This window comes from Durio zibethinus, chromosome 14 (genome assembly GCF_047325235.1).
Source record: "Durio zibethinus cultivar Kanyao isolate XHJ-2024 chromosome 14, ASM4732523v1, whole genome shotgun sequence".
NCBI lineage: Eukaryota > Viridiplantae > Streptophyta > Magnoliopsida > Malvales > Malvaceae > Durio > Durio zibethinus.
Genome location: NC_143175.1, coordinates 25,587,520 through 25,607,114, shown reverse-complemented (window position 1 = coordinate 25,607,114; position 19,595 = coordinate 25,587,520). Strand labels below are relative to the sequence as shown.

The window sequence follows — 19,595 nt, the reverse complement described above, 5'->3', positions numbered from 1 at the left end:
ACTCAAGGCTCCAAGCATCAATCAGTCTTAAAATTGGGTCATTTTTTCCAGTTTGGGCTCAGATGGATCCAATTAGCCCAAAAAAGGCTTAATTAGTCCAGCTCAACATGCGGTGCATGCAGAAAGTAGTGTCGATTCGATGAATCTAAGTAGCGTATATTAGCCCAATAACATTTGAACTATATATTTATTTAAAAAAACCTATATATTTATGTATAAAAATAGCTTTATATATATATATGAAAGTTTAAAATTTTTATTTATCGAACCAGATGCTTAAGAACAAAGGAGGCTCTTTATTTATAGTCGGGACGTTTCTTAATTCTACTTTTTAATTGCGGAAAAATGTTTTCATCACTTTTTTACTCACTTCATTTCAAAATTCTAAATTTTACTACTCGATCAAGTCGATTGAAGTTTCACTAAAATGAAATTAAAAAAGAAGACAAAATAAAAATAACAGAAAGTGGATCATCATTCATCATCACTCCTCTTGTTTGTGAAACAATAAAGCAGGTAGACCATTTCACACCCTATAGAAATTCTCAGGCCTTTTTCTTTTATTTTCTTTACTGAGAGAAGAAGAGCTGAGTTGGAGCGTAATATAGCTGCCAAAAAGCCCAAAAGATGACCGATACTTCTTCGGCCTTGCTCCCCATTTCCTCGCCTGAACCAAAATACCTCCCAATCATTCCATCCATCTCCACCATCAAACACAAACGCTCAAATACAACTCCGTCGAAAACCTCAACATCCATGTGACGTGAAGCCTCCCTCGCCGCACCATATTCTTCTTTTTCTCATAAAGCTCGCGATTCACCGATCCGTTTCGCTAACACGGTTCCGCTTGTTCTCGTAGTTAAAGATAAGACGGAGATTTTGGATACGCCGATGGCGCTCTCGGCTTCTGATTTGCCTGCCATATACTCTTTGCTCGCCAACTCAATGAGCCAAGACGAGACCATTCGCAAACCGGCCGAGGCGGCTCTCTCTCAATCCGAGAGCCGGCCTGGCTTCTGCTCTTGCCTAATGGTATTTATTTATCTTCTTCTCTTTTTTTCTTTTTCTCGTTTTGAATTTTCTGTACAATGCATTTGAAATTTATACGCGTTTAAGTTGCAATTCCTTTTGTGTCATTTCAGGAAGTGATTACAGCGAAAGATTTAGCGTCTCAAGTGGATATTCGATTAATGGCCTCTGTATATTTCAAAAACAGTATCAATCGGTATTGGAGGAAGAGGCGCGATTCCTCGTAAGATATATGCTATATTTCATACATTTAATTCATATATGAGTTCAAACTTCAAATATTAGTATCGGCTTTTCATTTCAACTCTTAAGGAAACTGCATTTGATTTTTTTAAGTTGCGAATTGCGCTCTACAAGCTGATAAAGAGTGTTTACCTTTACTTTCTTTATTTATTTCTTAAAATAATTATATTTATATATTTATATATGTTTCCCCTAGTGATCTTAAATTTTGTATTCAGGGGGATAAGCAACGAAGAGAAACTACATTTAAGACAAAAACTGTTATCACACTTGAGAGAAGATAATTATCAGGTATTTCTCTAAATTTTTTCTTCTTTTTGTTGTAAAGAATTTAAGCTTATGTGCATTAGGTGTGTTAGGATTTGATTGGATTTAAGTTGCCTACTAGTTACACCTGGTATATATTTCACATTGTGGCCTGTTGGCCTGTAATTTCGTTTGAGTTTAGCAGTCTTTAACATCTTTTATCTTTTGCATTTTCTTTTGCTGATACAGATAGCTCAAATGCTGGCAGTGCTCATTTCCAAAATTGCTCGCTTTGATTATCCCAGGGAGTGGTATATATCTTTACTCATTAAACTCGTAATATTCATTAATGTGTTTTCCCACTTTATTGAGCTAGAAAACGTTTTTCTTTTTCCTGTATTATGGGATTTCATAAACATTTCCATGTGTAGCTAACAGTATTTACTGATTTGTTGGTGTAATGATATTAGGCCAGAGCTGTTTTCTTTTCTAGCTCAGCAGCTTCAATCTGCCGATGTTCTTACCTCCCACAGGATTTTTATGATTCTCTTTAGAACTTTGAAGGAATTATCCACAAAACGTCTTACTGTTGATCAAAGGAATTTTGCAGAGGTATGTGATTACTGAAACATCTTCGTTTTTATAAGCTCCCCCTAAATGAAAGTGGTGTGTTGACCTGCTCATTTATCTGGTGGATGCTACCTTGATAGGTTACCTAAGCCTGGACAGGATTGATTTGAAAAGCATTGTCATGCCAATTCATAAATACATTTGGAACTGTAATTAGTGTCTTCTACATTGTGGTTTATGAGTGTTTCATTTCTGCGCTCTAGTCTTCTCTTAGAAATCATAATCTACTTGTTTTAGGATCAAATTCCTATTTTTGCCAATTACAGTTCTGTTCTATAGACCAGAAGAGTCTCACTTGCAAAACTTTTTTGGCAGATATCATCCCATTTATTTGAGTATTGCTGGCATCTTTGGCAGAGTGATGTACAAACAATATTACATGGTTTTTCTACAATCACTCAAAACTATAATTCAAATGCTGTGGAGCAGTATCATGATAACCTTTATCTAACGTGTGAGAGATGGTTGTTTTGTCTAAAGATAATATGTCAATTAGTGATTTCAGGGTTTCAAAGTGATGCAAAATGTATTCAGGTACTTATTATTTCTTTCTCTTTCCAAAGCATTTTGAGGATTTTAGAGTCCATTACCATTTCATTCTTTTTTTGTTTTCTGGCAGTTTGGAATGAGAGTATATGATTTAAATGCTTCATTTTACAGGAGATAAGACCAGTCAAAGAGGTTTCTCCTGTGATTTTGAATGCTGCTCAATCATTTCTTCCATATTGTAAGATAGCTTGTTCTTGATGTCAATTTTTGGTCCCATATATGCAAAAAACCAGATTCATTTGTACCAGATCATTTACTGTTCCTCTCCTAAAAACTAGGCAATAAGCATTTCTATTCCAAAGAATTAACTTGTAATTTTAGTTAATTGAAAAATAAACAATTATTACAATTAGCATACAAATTATTTAAAAGCTTTCCCTGTTTTCTTTGATGCAAGACTCATTCCCTTTCACAATTTGAGCATGCGATATTTTCGAACTTTGTTGCAGAATAATGATCATAGTTGTAATTAATGCAAATAAAACCAAATCAAGCTTTCTATATTTTCTGTTTTTCTTTTACATACAGAACTAGGAAGCCCTCTGGAATATAGGAAAATGGGTTCCTTGGTCTGAAATGGTAATCTATGTTGTTCCATCCTAATTGTGAGAGAAACTGTCAATTTTTTTATTCTTGAACTTTTGATCTTCATATTGGCCAGAAAAAAAACTTGTGATCTCATGTTTTAAAGAATAAAGCTGAAACCATTTCAAATACTTGTTATAGAAGATTTTGTATAATTAATTTATTTGTACGTGTTACCTTATTTTACAGATACAACATTTCAGAATGGACATCCTAAATTTTGGGACTTTATAAAGAGGGCATGTACTAAATTGATGAAGGTTCTAGTTGCAATTCAACAAAGGCATCCTTATTCGTTTGGTGATAAATGTGTTCTTCAACCTGTTCTCAATTTCTGTTTAAATAAGATTACAGATCCTGAGCCAGATATATTATCCTTTGAGCAATTCCTGATAAAGTGTATGGTAATGGCAAAAAGTGTCTTGGAATGTAAAGAATATAAAACAAGTCTCATTGGACGGGTTATGGATGAGAATGGTTTTACACCAGAGCAGATGAAGAAAAACATTTCTAATGCTGTTGCTGTTGTTTTGACTTCCCTTCTGCCTAATGAACAGATAGTACTTTTATGCAACGTCTTAATAAGGAGGTAATTACCCTTTCACTTCTGCCTTTCTTTATCCGTTTGTCTTTGGCTTTCTGCACACTATGATTTTTCCTTTTCCACCCCCTCGTCAACCAATCATATGGTACGGGAAAGAGAAAAAATAATTTAGAAAACCGCAGTTAAAATTGATATTTTTTAATTACTTTTTTGTTTGCATATTTTGCATCAAGAATTTTGTTATCAACTTTTCGAACAACTTGTTGCTTTAAATCTGTCATAATTAAGGTATTTACAGGTATTTTGTTCTAACTGCAAGTGATTTGGAGGATTGGTATGAGAACCCTGAGGTTTTTCATCATGAGCAGGATATGGTTCAGTGGACAGAGAAACTGAGGCCTTGTGCGGAGGCTTTATATATTGTATTGTTTGAAAACCACAGTCAAGTATGTGGTAATTTAGTACAGATCATTTAGTGTGTTATTATGTTACTATTCTTTCTTTTTTTCTTTTTTTTTTTTTTGTTGGCTGCTGTTTCATATGCATACTTGTACGCTTATTTGAATTGACTGGTTACATTTAGCTGCTAGCTCCTATTGTGGTGTCCATCCTTCAAGGGGCAATGAATGGTTGCCCAACTTCAGTGACTGAAATTACTCCAGGGTTACTCCTTAAAGATGCTGCTTATGGTGCTGCTGCGTATGTATATTATGAGCTCTCAAATTACCTGAGCTTCAAAGATTGGTATGCCCATTCTCAATTATGCTATATTTGGTGGTGTGTGGTCACTTGATAATTTTGCTTTATTCATACTCTGTCTACCCTTGCTGGTTTGCTATGGTTTTTTATTTTCTTTGGGGATGGGGCATTGAAGGAGGTCTTATTTTATCCACTATGCCTTATTTTGCATGATAAACCCGCATAATAATCCAAGCAAAGTAGGAACGTTATTTAGTTGCTTCCTTTCTAATTTGTCCCTTGGTTCAGTTCTTAAGTTGTTAAAGTATCACACTAATTACATTGTGAATAAATAGGTAGGTATCATCTTTGTATGTTTCAATAGGTGGTATGATGATCTTTCCTTTTTTCCTGAAAAATCCTGGATTGCAGGTTTAATGGTGCTTTATCCCTTGAACTTTCTAATGATCATCCAAATATGCGTATCATCCACCGGAAAGTTGCACTAATATTGGGACAATGGGTTTCTGAGGTAACATAATATCCTTCTATAGGCCTTATTGTATCTTCTCCTAGAGTCCCTTCTTGTGAAGTGTATGTGTGTGTTTGTATGCATGCCACAGTAGTGTGTTGAGGCTTCCATCAGTATAGCATCATGGTGACCAGCAGTTGTCAGGTAAGAAGCTTGCTCAATCATACATTGAATCTTTTGCTCTGGCAAAATGATGGTTGCCAACTCTTTTCAAATCAGACGTGGTAGATTTCTAATTGAGCCTTGAAGTTTGTGTCCCTTGTGGAAAAAACTAAAAGTAGTGATTCAGGACAACCCATCAATCTAAAATCCTTTGGCACTTGATTCTGTTCCATTTGCTACAACACGAGAATATAGAGTACATAAATCAAACGTGAGTTTGAATAAGTGCCACTAGCAATAGGCTCTGATTGGTGTGCATTGGATTAGTGCTTTTTACATGGACTTGTATCCTAGTAAGAATTGGGGAATCGGTTTTATGTTGTCATGGTAGAAGGGTGATGCATTGGGAGTCTGGAATCTGTAATGTGAATATAATACCGTGTATCATTTATAATTCCTCTTTAATTTCTGATTGGAATGTTGATAAAGTACTTTGGTTGCAGCAAGAAATTAGTCATAAATGTTTATTTTCTAATGTTTGCATTCCTGCAGATTAAGAGCGACACAAAAAGAGCTGTGTACTGTGCCTTGATACGGTTGTTACAGGATAAAGACCTATCTGTGAGGGTATGTTCCATAAGTTTGCTTTCCTTTTGTGTCATGTCTCCCTTCATGTTTCTCTGTCCCTTCATAATAATCTATTCCTGGAGGTTATTGTACTTTGCTCACTTTTATGTTGTGTATTGTTGTTTTAGCTGGCAGCCTGCCGATCGTTGTGTTTACATGTTGAAGATGCAGACTTTTCAGAGAAAGATTTTTCTGATCTACTTCCTGCTTGTTGGGATTCATGTTTTAAGTTGGTTAAAGAAGTTCAAGAGTTTGATTCAAAGGTAAATTCTATTGTTGGTTGTTGTTGATGTTCACTGCTTGCTTAGGCATTCTTTCTCCCCTTTCTGCTTTTCTGGAAAAGGGGATTTATGTATCTTATGATTGTAGAAAATTTCTGGAATCTACAAGCTGAGCTTTAGAATTTCTTTCATGCATGTACAGCATCTGATGATAAAGTTGAACAGATAGTGAATATTACTTGAAAACTTTTTGTACTTATGTGCTTTGCTCATTCCTACTTAAGTTCGTAATGGATTTCTTTAGATTCATATTAACAAATATAGGTTAGCAAATCTCAGATGCAAATTCTGGTTTTGGGAGAGTGCATGTCTATATTTAAATCCGAGTCTTTCTTTGTGTTTTTGTGTTTGCATGCACGTATATATGCATCGTGTATATTCCTGACATTCCATTCACGTGCTGCTGCTTTCCACATCAATTTCAGGTCCAGATTTTAAATTTGATTTCTATTCTTCTTGGCCATGTCAATGAAGTTATCCCATATGCAAATTACTTGATGCAGTTTTTCCAAACGGTATTGTTGTCACTGCTTTACTTTCTTCTCTGAAAGTTACTTGTTTACTTTCATAAGCTTGGTTATTGACAATATAAGTATCGAGGAGTTTTTAACATGGAACAATTTTACCAAATCAGATAATTACCAATATCAGAAATTGTTGTTGTGAAACTTGACGCAAATTTTACTGTTGTGCATGATTAAGTGCAATAAACTTTTTACAAGTGTGTCCTAATGAATAGTTGATTACAACAATAAAATGAATAATTTGGAATGTGAAGTAAAATTTGAGAGCAAATGGGTTAATTAACTTGTATAGGCATGGCATAGACTGTAATTATCAGGTGTGCATATTTAATATATATATTCTTTTAATTTCCTTTAACCACTCAATATGAAAAGGTTTGGGAGGAATCTTCTGGTGAAAGCCTTCTACAGATACAGCTTCTTATTGCTTTGCGGAACTTTGTTGTTGCACTTGGATATCAGTCACCTATTTGCTACAGCATGCTGCTGCCCATTCTTGAAAAGGGGATTGATATAAATGGCCCAGATGAACTCAATCTTCTGGAGGATAGCATGCTGGTTAGACTACTGCCCAAATATTTTATTAATTATCTGACTGCCTTTACCCATAAACATCTTGTGCTAAGGGTCTTCATATCTGCAGTTGTGGGAAGCTACAATTTCTCATTCCCCTGCAATGGTGCCTCAACTCTTAGCATATTTCCCATGTCTGGTGGAAATCTTGGAAAGAAATTTCGACCATTTGCAGGTTAGACTTCTTGATTGTTTCTGTCCTTGTTAGTTAGTCCTTTCATTCCCCTTTTTGTGGTAATTCATCATGAAAGTAGGATTGCAATGGCTCCTTTAAAAACAGTGTAGGTGTCTGTGGTTTGGATTGTCTACCAATTGCATTTGGTGCTTTAGGCTTTCCTCGTTCGCATTCTTATAAATCATTGTTTGCAGCTCATCCATCCCTTCTCTCTCTCTCTCTCCTTTTTTCTTTTAATCTTATATTCATCTGAACATGCTTGCAGGTTGCTGTCAATATTACTGAAGGTTACGTTATTTTGGGTGCAAGGGAATTTCTTAGCATGCATGCTTCCAGTGTTGCTAAACTTCTTGATCTCATTGTTGGAAATGTCAATGACAGAGGGCTGCTTTCAACCCTTCCTGTCATTGACATTCTAATACAGGTATTATTCTGTAAATTTTGAGGGCAGTGACATAATTTGAAATAGGCTGAATTTTGAAGAAGCCAGTAGCAGCGTGTGTAAAGTGTTCTTTTTTGCCACAAATAATATCCATGGGAAAAAGATTTAATAATGAATACAAACATGACCTCAAGCATACCATGGTTTCCTTATACGAGGTTGTCTATGTGCCCTTATGTTGGGTATACAATGTGTTGGTTGTCCTACATTGTATCATGTCTAGAAAGCGTTACATCCCTCAATGTGAAATCTTTGATATTAAAAGACGTACTTTCGTCTCAAAACTGTTTTGTCAGAGCATGGACATCTTTACCAGCAAATGCATTCTCATACGTTCATGATTTAAAGAGTGCCAGATGTTTTTTTTATCAATTTTGCTCCGTGAAAACAGTAATTCACATTATTTATATGATGGAAGAATAACATGAGAAGCCAAGGTGGTTTAGTTTGTATATGAACTATTTACCTTTGGACCTTGCATCCATAAGTTTAATTGTGTTTCATAAATTGGATGATTATTCCTAAAATTGCTAAAAATGCAAATGAAGTTGTTTGATATCTATGGATGATAGAATTGTTCATTAATGACCATGTAGGTTTAGAATCATTAAATTGTGTTGGACCTGAGAAACCCAATCAGTTGTAGTAAATGCTTATCTTTTTTGCTATTCTGTAGTGTTTCCCTATGGAAGTGCCACCATTAATCAGCAGTACTTTACAAGTAAGCATGGTTCTTTACCTGCAGTAATTTTTTATCATTCATGCTCTCAGTTATATTTGCCACGATATATTGCTTTTCATGACATCTAATTCAACTGTTATGCCTTGTTGAATGTTGTAGAAACTAGTTGTTATTTGCTTGAGTGGAGATGATGATGGTGATCCTTCAAAGACCGCTGTTAAAGCATCTTCAGCTGCTATCCTAGCAAGGATTTTGGTGATGAATACCAACTATCTTGCACAACTAACATCAGAACCTTCTCTCTCATCATTATTGCAGCAGACTGGTGTCACTATTGAAGATAATATTCTTCTTTGTCTGGTTGACATATGGCTTGACAAGGTTAGTAGAAAATATATCCCAATGAAGGGGACAATGAAAGATAGTCAAAGTACTATTGTCAGTTATTCTGAGCTGTTTGTATTGATGTTTAGACTCAGGAAAAAAAAGAAAAAACAAAACCCCACTCCTTTTGACCACCTAGAGGTTTTATGCTTTCTGTTCGGATTGTGAATTGGCTAACAAGAGTCTTTCTCATTCATTGGCATTCTTCTTAAAGTTAATTTATGCTTTTATCATTGTCTTTGCATGTTTATACAGGTAGACAATGTATCTTCACCCCAGAAGAAAACATTTGGCCTAGCACTTTCCATAATTTTGACTTTAAGGCTACCTCAAGTTCTAGACAAACTTGATCAGATATTAAGGTATGGGCACAATCGTGATTTTGATGCATATCTGCAACCAAGAGTTGGATGACATTTAATATTCGCAACAATGATCAACTTTATTCATGCAGTGTCTGCACTAGTGTGATTTTGGGAGGGACTGATGACTTAACTGAGGAAGAGTCAAGGTTATACACTCTGACCCATTTTTTTATTGATTTTGATTGGTGGTGATTACATCAGAGATTTGCAACTATTTTCATTCTTAATTTTTGCTAATAAATTGCAATGGTGGTAACATGAGCTCTAGCAGGTCTCATGATGATGGTTCACTTCCCAGTAAGGAGTTAAGGAAAAGACAGGTTGCCATTCTTTGGTTAGATCATTTGTCAAATTACATATATTTATATACTTACTATTTATTAGTAATGGATTGGTTTTGCCGCCATTCAGATAAAATTCTCAGACCCTATCAAAAAGTTGTCATTGGAAAACTCAGTGAGAGACAATCTTCAAACTTGTGCTGCCCTTCATGGGGAGTCATTTAATTCCGCCATTGGTAGGATGCATCCTGCAGCTTTTGCACAATTGAAGCAGGCGCTGAAGATGCCTTAGGCAGCCCTGATATTCTTTTTATCACTGAGGTCGTTTTTTCTGTGCGATTATTTCTATTTTTCTAAAGATGGAGAAAACTATTTAAGGTAAGATTTTCCAATCTTCTTAATAGGCATGCTTTTGAATATCCTCTTTATCATTAGATTGAATTCTTTGTAATTAGGGATTTGTTTGTGGGATTGAACTTCAGTTGTGAGTAACTTGAGAAAATAAAATATTTTCTAACCATTTAATATTTGAAAGCAATGCCCGTCTTATCTTCCCCTTTCTTGATATGGTAGACCTAACTTTATGTTTTAATTTTCCATTCCAGGTGACATTTATGCTCTTCTTGAGCTGGTTTGGTGGTTTCTTACATTCTTTTGTATTTCTTCTATGGCTGCTTGGGTGGGTTTTGATTTATTCATATGTTAATTATTGCCCGTAAATTCTAAATGGGCAACAAGAAACTTTGTAAATAGTTTGCCGATCCTTGCCTGCTGCCTGGGCTTATTTAAAAGCACACAAAGGTCAGGAGGGATATCTTTTACACGTGAGTGGAATGAAAAAAAAATTATATGGAAGAATAAAAAAGATTAGCTTAGTAGGATTTCTTACTCCATGGAGGATTTACTGAAGCCTTTCCAGGATTTTCAGCCTCAATATCAATGAGTTTGAATTTCACGGTATTGTTTTTTGAATGCAACTTCTGAATGCAAATTTCTGATGCTCAGCATCAGGTATCTTTGCTGTCTGTTCCTTAATTTTCGAAACAAAGAATCACACCACCAATCTACAAGAAACACACTTAATCAAAACATTCATTACCCCGTCAAACCAAATGAACTACCACCGGAATCAAAGACCAGTAAACCGACTATTACAATCCCATGTAGACAAATAAACAAACCGTCCGTCCCATCCAAAGCTTTCAACATAATTTGATTGTTTGCAAACATTAAGCAGTGGGAAAAATATCATTCTCCCAACCACTAAAAATTCAATGTATATGATAAACTTCATCAACTATAGATGCTCTCTCTTTCAGTTCTATGCTTTTGAAGCAGGCTCATCTTTCTTGTCTGCCTCTGTCTTAGCTTTATCTTCCCCGGCTTCCTTATCCTCCGAGGCAGCAGCCTTTTCTTCTTGTTCTTTCCCATCACTTTTACTTTCTCCAACACTCAACTTCTCTAGGAGACCAGCAGTGGCTGTGGCATCTTTGGTTTCCTCTTTCTTTCCCTGACTTTCTGCGACCTCTTGAACCATCTCCATGAAGGACTTGCAATCTGAACATAATATGTCACCCAAACATACAAACATATTTTTAATTACATGCATAGACAATTTTCCTACATTCACATCAATAATAGTATATGATTGAACAGATTGTATCAGAAAGATGTCAGAGCTCAGAATTGAACATCTGAAGTCGGACTAGTTTACCCCCCAAACGCCCATAAAACAGGAACCCTCACGCACATCCACATGAACAAAGGACAAAAAAGAGTAACAACCTCTTGCATAATTCCCCAAAATTTATAATGAAAACAGCAAGATCTTTCAGAAAATCCAAATATGCGGGTACATACGGGGATTTTATTGCCTTTTCTGTTAATTGAGTATCCTTTTACCTTCCTTTCCTTAAGATCACTAAGCAACTGGTTCAACTTAAATACTTTTTCTTTTGGTTTGTTTAGCAATGGTACATTAGCACTAGTATTCCTATTTGCAGGTAATAGGCTGGTCTTTGCTCCATTTTTCTTAGGTAATGTTAGATCTCACTTAGCTTTCATGATACTTATCAAGAAAAGCCAGCAGAAAACTAAGGTGTACTTTCTTCCCATACCCAAGACTTCAAAGCAATTTCTTGTGTATAGTTCAGATTGCTAGCAGCAATCAGACAAGTTTTTCAATAGCCTAAAATGAAACTTATTAGAATGCGAGCACACTCAACCATTAGCAAATAGAATGTTGATGGAGATTCATGATGCTGCATCACAAGACATTCTACTCTGCATTATACTTTTTAAGTTTCCACTAAAATCTCTTCAAAATAAAATAAAGGGTTTTTAAAACAAAAATGTTGATATAACCCATACATGAAAATCCTATCCTTGATTTTATTTACTCTGCATACTGAACTTTTTAAAAAGAAACAATAAGGAGTGAAACATACACATGCAATTCAGTCTAAAACATTATAAATAAAATTTAATAACTACGTTTGAAGAATTATCATAAAATCAACATTTGTTGCGAGCATAACTAATAGTCGTAGTACCAAAAAACAAGCAACAGAAAATGTTGATAATAAAATTTGTAAATAAAATTAAAAATATGCAATTGCAAGAAAAAAATGCTCACTCTCAACAGAAGCAAATCTAATGCAGAACATTTCTTCTTTCAATTCACCATCCGCAAAATCAGTTGCGTGCCAAACGCATGATTTATCATTTCCAGCATGTTCTTGCACAGTCATTGTTGGAAGAACTGCAACCATTAGATTCAACATAACTAAAATTCAACATACTAATTGAATTAACTTCAAATCAAGAAAATAGTAAGAGAATAAAATAAAAGAACAGACCGAGATGATTTGCACAGATCTTGAGGGTCTTAGATTGGCGCATGACAAGGCGAACCTTGCCACTGACTTTGTGCTTCAAAAGCTTGACATTTCCAACTCCTCTCTCCTTCCACTGGTTCCCTTCCTTGTCGAATCGATACAGCTTTGCTTTCCTGCATCAAATCATTTTTCAGCGAAAAAATGAGAAAGAAAAACTATCACAAACAAAATCTGACAAAGAAAAAGTTGGAAACAGTAGAGAAATTGCACACAGATCGAGCATCGGATCCTCGTTTTCTTCACCAGTACTGACAGCGACTTCCTCGAGCTTCACAATAGGAGCGACTTGAGCGCCAGTGTCCTCGTCGTCGGCGGCGGGAGCGTTTTCTTCGTCTTCTCTGTTGTGCTCCTGCGGATCGGTTTTAGTAATGCTCGCCATTTGTCGCCGCTGTTGCTTAAGGTTGGGGGAGAAAGTATGTAAGAGTAAAAGAGAAGGGCGAAGTGATGTGAAACCGCTACTTTCTAATGAAAAAGGACTGAGGAGAGGGAAGGACTGAGGAAGGAAGTGTTTTTTCCTTTTTTTTTTTTTTTCTAATTTATTTTGGTTTATAATTTTATTATTAGGGCTTTGGTGGCGGGCGGGGTTGCGAAGACGTTATAACGGGGAAAAAGAAGAAAGAGAAAGGAATTGCTTGGGATGGGCCCAAGGACAGCGGTGTCACTTTCGCAGGCCATGTTTTGCTTTCGTGGGACAGGTGTAAAGATATTTTTCTTTTTATTTTTTATTTTACTGTAATTTTTGGAGTATCGTTGAATGAAATTGATTTTAATTTGATTTTTTTTTCATACATTATCTGGGAAGTATAGCATCTGATTTTTTATGAAATAACATCTGATTTACAAAAAAAAAAAAAAATCTAAAAGAAAAAGAAAAAGAATCTGCGTTATAATCCAATGAAAATCCTTGCGTGCAGAAAGGAAGGCATGCTACTCAATCTCAACTGTCACTGCTGAGGTCCCTACTTTAAAGTGCTCTCCCATACTGAATTTCAAGAATTTGGTCATACTTGCACTCTACGAAAACAAGCAAATCAAAAGCAAAGGGCAGAAGTAAGACCACCCTCACTACCAAACATGTCGAACATGCTGGAAGAAATTTTCAAATCGAATTAGGTTTTGCAGCACCATCACCAAACATGATAAAAATATAGTTTTTTACATTTTTTAAATTCGATGGAACCACTCGTTCATTCTACATGATAATCATTTTGTAACAAGGATGTTACATATGTTTCTTTAATAACAACCACGTTTAACCAACACATGCCAATAAGTTATTAACTTCGCTTACTCACTTCAGTTGTTGGATAAAAGACACGAGGAGTACATGTGATGAAACCCAATTAGGATCAATGTCTGATGTACTATATTAAATTTAACTCATAACCAACCAGGTACAAGTGACCACAGTAACAAAATTGAAAAATAAGGTGAGAAATGAACATGGGAATATTTATTAAGATGCACCACCATTTGTTGTTGCGTCCATTGGCTCAGCTTCAGCTTCGGCCTCGGCCTCCGTTGATTCCTCAGCTTTATCACCCTTCTTACCTGCAACACATGTATACTTCAGTTTACTACATAACCCTCAAAATATTCGTTCTGGTCATCTTAAAACCGTGTTAGTTTATCATTATATACATCATACCTTTCTTCTTCTTCCCACCACCTTTTTTCTTTGTCTTTGTTCCCAATGCTAACCAGGCCTTGATTTCAGGATCATCTATTGTCTTGGTTGGTTGCAGCTCCTGCAGAGGATGGGATGTGATTCGATCTGATCCATTAGGCATTAGCAATACAGTGAATTTGATATGAGCAACATAATCACCTGCATAATTATAGTCCAGAATGTGTAAGCTCGCTTTGACAACATTACAAGGTACTATTTTGAATTCATTATTCAACAAGATTTCTGCTATGAATTCTTACCAGGCTTCTCATGAAGAACAGGATAAGGCTGCAAGAGATCATGATTCACACATTCAACTAAACCTAGACGAGCTCTTTTCTCTTCCAAAGCCCTGTTCGAGGAAATCCTCAAGAGCTGTCAAATAGCAGAAATAACCACCAATGCATATTCATAACAAATGCAAAACAAGCACAGACCGAGCAGTGAATGGCAGGATGGGAAATCTCTGATTTATCTCGCTGAAAATAAATCTAGAGGTCTTCATCTTTAAATGATAATTCTTGTCAACAGCTCTCTTATAAATAGTTGTCTGCTTCTCATCCAACAGCTTCGGCTGCAATTTCAACACAAGTAAATCTTTAGGAAAAAAAATTAATATGAAATAAGCATAGTAACAAGGTTAAAAGGCAAGAAAAGACAATTACCTTGCCTTCACCAGTGCTTGCGACTATATCTACTGCATATACTTCATTCTCCTCAAACTCCGCATCATCAACTCTTGTATCAGGATTGGAGACGCTTAGTATGACTTTGTTTCCATCTATCACAAACTGCTTCAGTTGATGGCTAAGAACACCTTCAACAATTTTGCAGTCATAAGCTGCAGCTACCTTCTGAATTGCATCTGTTACATCCTTATTCTGCCATTAAAACAATAATGAAAAGAAATTAAGCACAATGAAGAATATCAATTAAATGAGTAATGATGCAAATTTTAAACAATATAAATTACAAAGGAAACTAGTAATGCATTCATCAGAAAAGCAGTCCACAACAGGTCTGTTCAAAAAGGGCAGAAACTTTAAAAAATTTTCCCTATCAGAGTAACTATGACAAAAGCCTCACTTGGATGTTGGTCCATAGCTTTTGAAAACTAGTCATCACATAGGGAAACTAGGATCTGAGGGCATTTTGAAAATACCAAACTTTACTAGATAGATTTCACAAATACAAAAAGGAAAACCATGGAACTCATAAGAGTTGCATCTCCACTGCAGTAGGCAGGTTAGGTGGTTGACGAGGGTAGAGAGTGAGGCACAAAGATTCGATAATAAATGATACTCTATCAGTGTAACTATGACTAAAAGATGCTACAATGGAACTAAATCCATAGCCCAAGATTATCTTCATCATGTAAAGATTATGTGAATCATGAACCAAACCTCCCCCCAACCACCAAAGGGAAAAAGCCAAATTTTACAACAGCAAGCTGCCACCACAGTAATTAAAACCAATTTGTAGATAAAAACAAGAAAAGCTTTGCAACAGTGATAAATAAAGTAGAGTAGTACATGTCCATTTACTTAAACAAAATCTCTCAATAGTTTGATAAAAACAATCATGAGCGGTTGCTTTTAAAGAAAATGTTGGTCCACATAGGCAATTGGTACAAAACAATAAAAGATATATCACCCAAGTCAGCCTAGCATGACCAAACATAACATTGGCAACAGGGAAAAGAGGAGATCGACAAGAAATTGATCACCTCGGCAAAGTTGCCTAGCCTTCAAATTTCTATTCTACATCTTACATGAGAGTAACACCCACTTTATGGTAGTTTGGTAAAAACAATCATGAGAATAACTATTTTACATCGAGCTTGATAAAAACAATCATGAGGCTAAAACCCACTTTATGGTAGTTTTTAACGAAAATGTTGGTCCACTTAGGCAATTGGAATAAACCAATAAAAGATGTATCACCTTATGGCAGCCTAGCATGATCAAACATAATATCGGCAACAGGGAAAAGAGGAGATCAACAAGAAATTGATCACCTCGGCAAAGTTGCCAAGACTTAAAATTTCTATTCTACATCATACAATCACTTCCAAGAATTAAATAAAAAAGGCATTGAGTAACCACCAAAAAAAATGTTGTTGCAAAAATTGAGTTGAGAGATCAATTCCCCAATCAGAGTAACCATGACAAAAAGCTTCATTTGGATGTAGATCCATGGCTAATAAAAAAAGTTCATCATTTAGGGGATCAAGTGAAAGTCAAAACTGAAAACACAGTATTTACACTTTTCAAAAACCAACCACATATTCAACTTGAACAAAAAAAAAAAAATTTTGGCTCAAGAATTTTGAGATTGCAAAAGCACAATAGCTAAAGAAACATTCAAGAACACAAAAGAATAACATAGAATGTTACAGCATTGATATACAAAACAATACCTTCTTTCCAGGCCTGACAAGCCTCAAGGCCACTTCAGCAGCAGTATTTGCAGCAGCGACAACATCAGCCTGCCTGCCAGTGACTGGCCCATCCTGAACAACATGAGTATGCGCAACTACAGCAATAAACCCATCAATGTGGCAACCTAGATCACTATATCCAGGAAAAAAAAAAAAACAATTTAGTTGCCATTCAAAACATGATAACCCCACAAAACATCCAAAAACATTGAATTAAGAAAAAAAAAATTATATGAAGCTTACATCTTCACCATATCACCTTCTTCCAACTCCGACGTGTCACTAGCAAGCGGAGAGAAATGACAGACAGTGTTGTTCACAGAAAGGCAAGTAGGGAAGGCAACACCCCTCTCAATCTTCCTCTTAACATTCTTGTACATGTTGCCCGTTTGCCTTTACATTATACAAACCATAAATTACTAATTTCATTATCAATTGTCAAACTTATAAAAACACTAAACCAGCAGAAACTAAACCCTTACTCTCTGATGAATGCATCACCCTTCTCACAAATGTCAACAATCTTAGCCTTTGGTTTGCATTCTTTTACAACTAACTGCAAAGCCTCTGCAAAATTTCAAACATAACGTGAAACCACACAAATAAACTAACATCACATTCAAAACCCATAAAGACAGTAAACATGAGAAATTAAGAGAATAAAACGAGGAGATTAACTGTTAACGATCTCAGCAGCGCTCTTGTATTTAGTAACAACTTCAGGGGAGGTGAGATCCAGCTCCTTCTCCTCTCTCTCGTCGTCAGACATCGTTTTCGAAGCTTATCAAAAATCAATTCAGTTCCTGAAAAAAAAAGTTGGAAAAGCCGTATTCGAAAATCAGTTGTAATTGAGAGCGAAGCAAGAGATTGAAAGGGATAATTGAGGTTGAGAGAGAAAGGAGCTCACTGGTTGAAATTGGCGGCAGTCAGTGGAGGAGCTAGGGTTTTGGTGAGGTGATAAGAGATTAGAGAGCATATAAAATACAAATAAAAATAAATACCAAAAATGAAGGGAAAAGGAGAGAGCTAGGGTTACGGTCCTTACGGCAGCGTTTGCTTTGCATTGGAAATTTTGCTTATAGTCTCAGCCGGTAGGGTTTTGTAAATCGTTGTATTTTTGTGTGTGGTGTGCGGTAAATATAGTGACAAATGTCTAAACACTCCTCCCAACTTTTTTGTGCAATGACTTTGACCCCCTCCATTTTCAAATTTCAATTGTAAACTAAAAATAAAAAAACACGTATAAACAAAAATAGCATTTAAACAAAAAAGCTAATTTTAGGCTGAATAAGCAGTGAAGTTGTCATGTTTCGGGAAATTTGGGGCTTTTTGGAAACTCCTGATTTCTGTTCCAAGGACTCAACAGGCCCATAAAACGAGCCCATTTACGGGCCTATACTCTGTATTTTTACGTTATCAAATAGAGCTGAAGGCCCGCTTAACCGTGACCTTCAAATGTGCAGAAAAGCGTCTTTGTTTTGAAATAAGGATTAAATAGGAATCTAGGATGGCAAAAAGGAGCGACAATTAAGGTTTAAGAGCAGGCATACTTTTTTTGGGTCGAAAGAGCAAGCGTACCTGTTTTAAATGAAAATATACTCGAGAGGTGGATTCTATTAGTGAATCTCATACCAATTAGTAACTTGCTAGAGCACTGCACTCAAATCCTTCCGCAATTATAAGTGCTTAAAAGTAAAGAAACAGAGATTTTGCAAGCTATGATATTAAAATAGACACATTTTCAATTTTGTAATCAACTAAAGAGCATACGAGAAAGTGTTTTTATTTTTTCTCGAAAGATCTGATCAGAAGGGTTGGGATCCCAAATAAATTACTAGAAATAATACTAAATTTACTACTTCAAGCCTTGGACTCGTGTCAATTGGCTTTGCATCCAAAATAAGTTTTGACAGACTAAGTACGTGCGTGTCATTGGAACATGGCTTCATTGTTCCTCCTTCGCCGCGTCTATTCCCTTACGTGTCCCGCTTTCGTTGATCGTCTCCGTCGCTCAACTTCATAGCTTGCCTCTATATAAAGCGCTCTTCAATTCTCTATTTTGTGTCAGCGTTAGCCAGCTTGTATGTATTTTTACGTGAATTCACCTCGTGTAGGCTTGTGTCAATTTCCAAGCTGTGTTAAAGAAAGCAGCAAAGCACCACCCAGAAGAGCGAAAGTGATCATGGCCTCACAACAGAAAAGAGAGGAACTTGATGCCAGGGCAAGGCAGGGAGAGACTGTTGTTCCCGGTGGAACTGGTGGGAAGAGTCTCGAAGCTCAAGAGCACCTTGCTGAAGGTACCATACCACGTCTCTCTACCCTTCTGTGTTCAAAGCGTGCATTTGTTTGATTGATATTGTCCTATTCGTTTGGTACTTTCTTTCCATATATATGTGTTTTGTTGATGATGTTTTAGGGAGGAGCCGTGGAGGTCAGACAAGGAAGGAGCAATTGGGGAGAGAAGGGTACCGAGAGCTGGGGAGCAAGGGAGGCCAGACAAGGAAAGAGCAGATAGGAACTGAAGGGTACCAGGAAATGGGACGAAAAGGTGGACTCAGCACCACGGACAAATCAGGAGGTGAGCGTGCTGCTAAGGAAGGAATCGACATTGACGAATCCAAGTCCAAAACTAGGAGCCGTAGCCCATAAGTCTCTGCCGCTACTCTGTTTGCCGGTGTCTGAGTCTTAGTGGTTTTCTAGTACTAGGTTTACTATTGTCAAGATCGTCTAGTATTTCTGCCTTTCTTTTTTTCCCTGTATGTTTGGGTAGCTTTTTCTTTTGGTTCTAGTGATCGAGTGGCATGGCATGGTGCCCTAGAGGTTTTTACTTGTGCCGGCTACCTTGCTTTCTTGTATGCTTTGACAGCGTAATGAACTATGTTTTTGGATAATATGTTGAAATGTTTTCACTTTCATATTCTGACATCCCACCAGCAGTAGCATGCTTTGGAAGGGGGGGGGGGGGGGGGGGGGTTAAGAGTAGCGGCATTAACCGATCCTGCATAGAGGCAATTTTATTCTGAAAATTAGTTTTAGTATTTTCGAATAAACGTAGAAATCTCTGAATTCTGAAAGCTTAATTTCCATAAAAACCACCCCAAGTGAGGTTACTAGGAG

The 19,595-nt window shown here is 36.4% G+C and overlaps 4 protein-coding genes across 6 annotated transcripts; 2 read left to right on the top strand and 2 right to left on the bottom strand.

Moving 5' to 3' along the window:
- The first annotated feature begins 237 nt into the window (after positions 1-237).
- Positions 238-10,427, top strand: LOC111293544 (uncharacterized). 2 transcript variants are annotated; one of them, XM_022886262.2, is made up of 25 exons: positions 238-516; positions 860-1,032; positions 1,143-1,252; positions 1,491-1,563; positions 1,768-1,829; positions 1,989-2,130; positions 2,464-2,682; positions 2,809-2,875; positions 3,472-3,871; positions 4,125-4,272; positions 4,410-4,570; positions 4,937-5,036; positions 5,691-5,765; positions 5,894-6,028; positions 6,472-6,561; positions 6,946-7,128; positions 7,214-7,318; positions 7,584-7,742; positions 8,437-8,481; positions 8,602-8,823; positions 9,082-9,188; positions 9,281-9,337; positions 9,463-9,511; positions 9,603-9,850; positions 10,078-10,427. In XM_022886262.2, exons 2-24 carry the CDS (start codon positions 892-894, stop codon positions 9,762-9,764), a joined length of 3,012 nt encoding a protein of 1,003 aa, XP_022741997.2. In that variant the 5' UTR covers positions 238-516; positions 860-891; the 3' UTR covers positions 9,765-9,850; positions 10,078-10,427. The 2 variants fall into 2 exon arrangements, with proteins under 2 accessions (XP_022741997.2, XP_089600296.1); XM_089744170.1 differs by lacking the exon at positions 238-516 and having other exon boundaries at positions 634-1,032.
- A 110-nt stretch (positions 10,428-10,537) lies between these two features.
- On the bottom strand, positions 10,538-12,950 carry LOC111293545 (ran-binding protein 1 homolog b-like). Its single transcript, XM_022886264.2, has 4 exons — positions 12,582-12,950; positions 12,331-12,482; positions 12,108-12,233; positions 10,538-11,029 (listed from the first exon to the last, which is right to left on the bottom strand). The coding sequence occupies exons 1-4, from the start codon at positions 12,746-12,748 to the stop codon at positions 10,794-10,796; spliced, it is 681 nt and encodes a 226-aa protein (XP_022741999.1). The 5' UTR covers positions 12,749-12,950; the 3' UTR covers positions 10,538-10,793.
- Positions 12,951-13,639: 689 nt separating this feature from the next.
- Positions 13,640-17,632, bottom strand: LOC111295116 (ERBB-3 BINDING PROTEIN 1). 2 transcript variants are annotated; one of them, XM_022888489.2, is made up of 11 exons: positions 17,524-17,614; positions 17,386-17,416; positions 17,157-17,281; positions 16,961-17,045; positions 16,722-16,871; positions 16,458-16,611; positions 14,704-14,919; positions 14,476-14,612; positions 14,299-14,390; positions 14,018-14,197; positions 13,640-13,920 (listed from the first exon to the last, which is right to left on the bottom strand). In XM_022888489.2, the coding sequence occupies exons 3-11, from the start codon at positions 17,245-17,247 to the stop codon at positions 13,826-13,828; spliced, it is 1,200 nt and encodes a 399-aa protein (XP_022744224.1). In that variant the 5' UTR covers positions 17,248-17,281; positions 17,386-17,416; positions 17,524-17,614; the 3' UTR covers positions 13,640-13,825. The 2 variants fall into 2 exon arrangements, with proteins under 2 accessions (XP_022744224.1, XP_022744223.1); XM_022888488.2 differs by having other exon boundaries at positions 17,386-17,632.
- An 866-nt stretch (positions 17,633-18,498) lies between these two features.
- On the top strand, positions 18,499-19,369 carry EM1 (Stress induced protein). The gene is made up of 2 exons (XM_022887894.2): positions 18,499-18,775; positions 18,895-19,369. The coding sequence occupies exons 1-2, from the start codon at positions 18,562-18,564 to the stop codon at positions 19,125-19,127; spliced, it is 447 nt and encodes a 148-aa protein (XP_022743629.2). The 5' UTR covers positions 18,499-18,561; the 3' UTR covers positions 19,128-19,369.
- The last annotated feature ends 226 nt before the right edge of the window (positions 19,370-19,595 follow it).

What these genes read in the sequence shown, in the direction of transcription:
- LOC111293545 (XM_022886264.2), bottom strand. Translation starts at nt 12,748, where the DNA reads ATGGCGAGCATTACTAAAACCGATCCGCAGGAGCACAACAGAGAAGAC. An exon ending in GAGGATCCGATGCTCGATCT is followed by an intron (nt 12,483 to 12,581) that starts GTGTGCAATTTC and finishes GATTTGATGCAG; the next exon opens with GAAAGCAAAGCTGTATCGAT. An exon ending in GATCTGTGCAAATCATCTCG is followed by an intron (nt 12,234 to 12,330) that starts GTCTGTTCTTTT and finishes TAATGGTTGCAG; the next exon opens with TTCTTCCAACAATGACTGTG.
- EM1 (XM_022887894.2), top strand. Translation starts at nt 18,562, where the DNA reads ATGTATTTTTACGTGAATTCACCTCGTGTAGGCTTGTGTCAATTTCCA. An exon ending in TCAAGAGCACCTTGCTGAAG is followed by an intron (nt 18,776 to 18,894) that starts GTACCATACCAC and finishes ATGATGTTTTAG; the next exon opens with GGAGGAGCCGTGGAGGTCAG.
- LOC111293544 (XM_022886262.2), top strand. Translation starts at nt 892, where the DNA reads ATGGCGCTCTCGGCTTCTGATTTGCCTGCCATATACTCTTTGCTCGCC. An exon ending in ATCAAAGGAATTTTGCAGAG is followed by an intron (nt 2,131 to 2,463) that starts GTATGTGATTAC and finishes CTTTTTTGGCAG; the next exon opens with ATATCATCCCATTTATTTGA. An exon ending in GAAATTTCGACCATTTGCAG is followed by an intron (nt 7,319 to 7,583) that starts GTTAGACTTCTT and finishes ACATGCTTGCAG; the next exon opens with GTTGCTGTCAATATTACTGA.
- LOC111295116 (XM_022888488.2), bottom strand. Translation starts at nt 17,247, where the DNA reads ATGTCTGACGACGAGAGAGAGGAGAAGGAGCTGGATCTCACCTCCCCT. An exon ending in TGTTCTTCATGAGAAGCCTG is followed by an intron (nt 14,198 to 14,298) that starts GTAAGAATTCAT and finishes ATAATTATGCAG; the next exon opens with GTGATTATGTTGCTCATATC. An exon ending in TGGTGGGAAGAAGAAGAAAG is followed by an intron (nt 13,921 to 14,017) that starts GTATGATGTATA and finishes CATGTGTTGCAG; the next exon opens with GTAAGAAGGGTGATAAAGCT.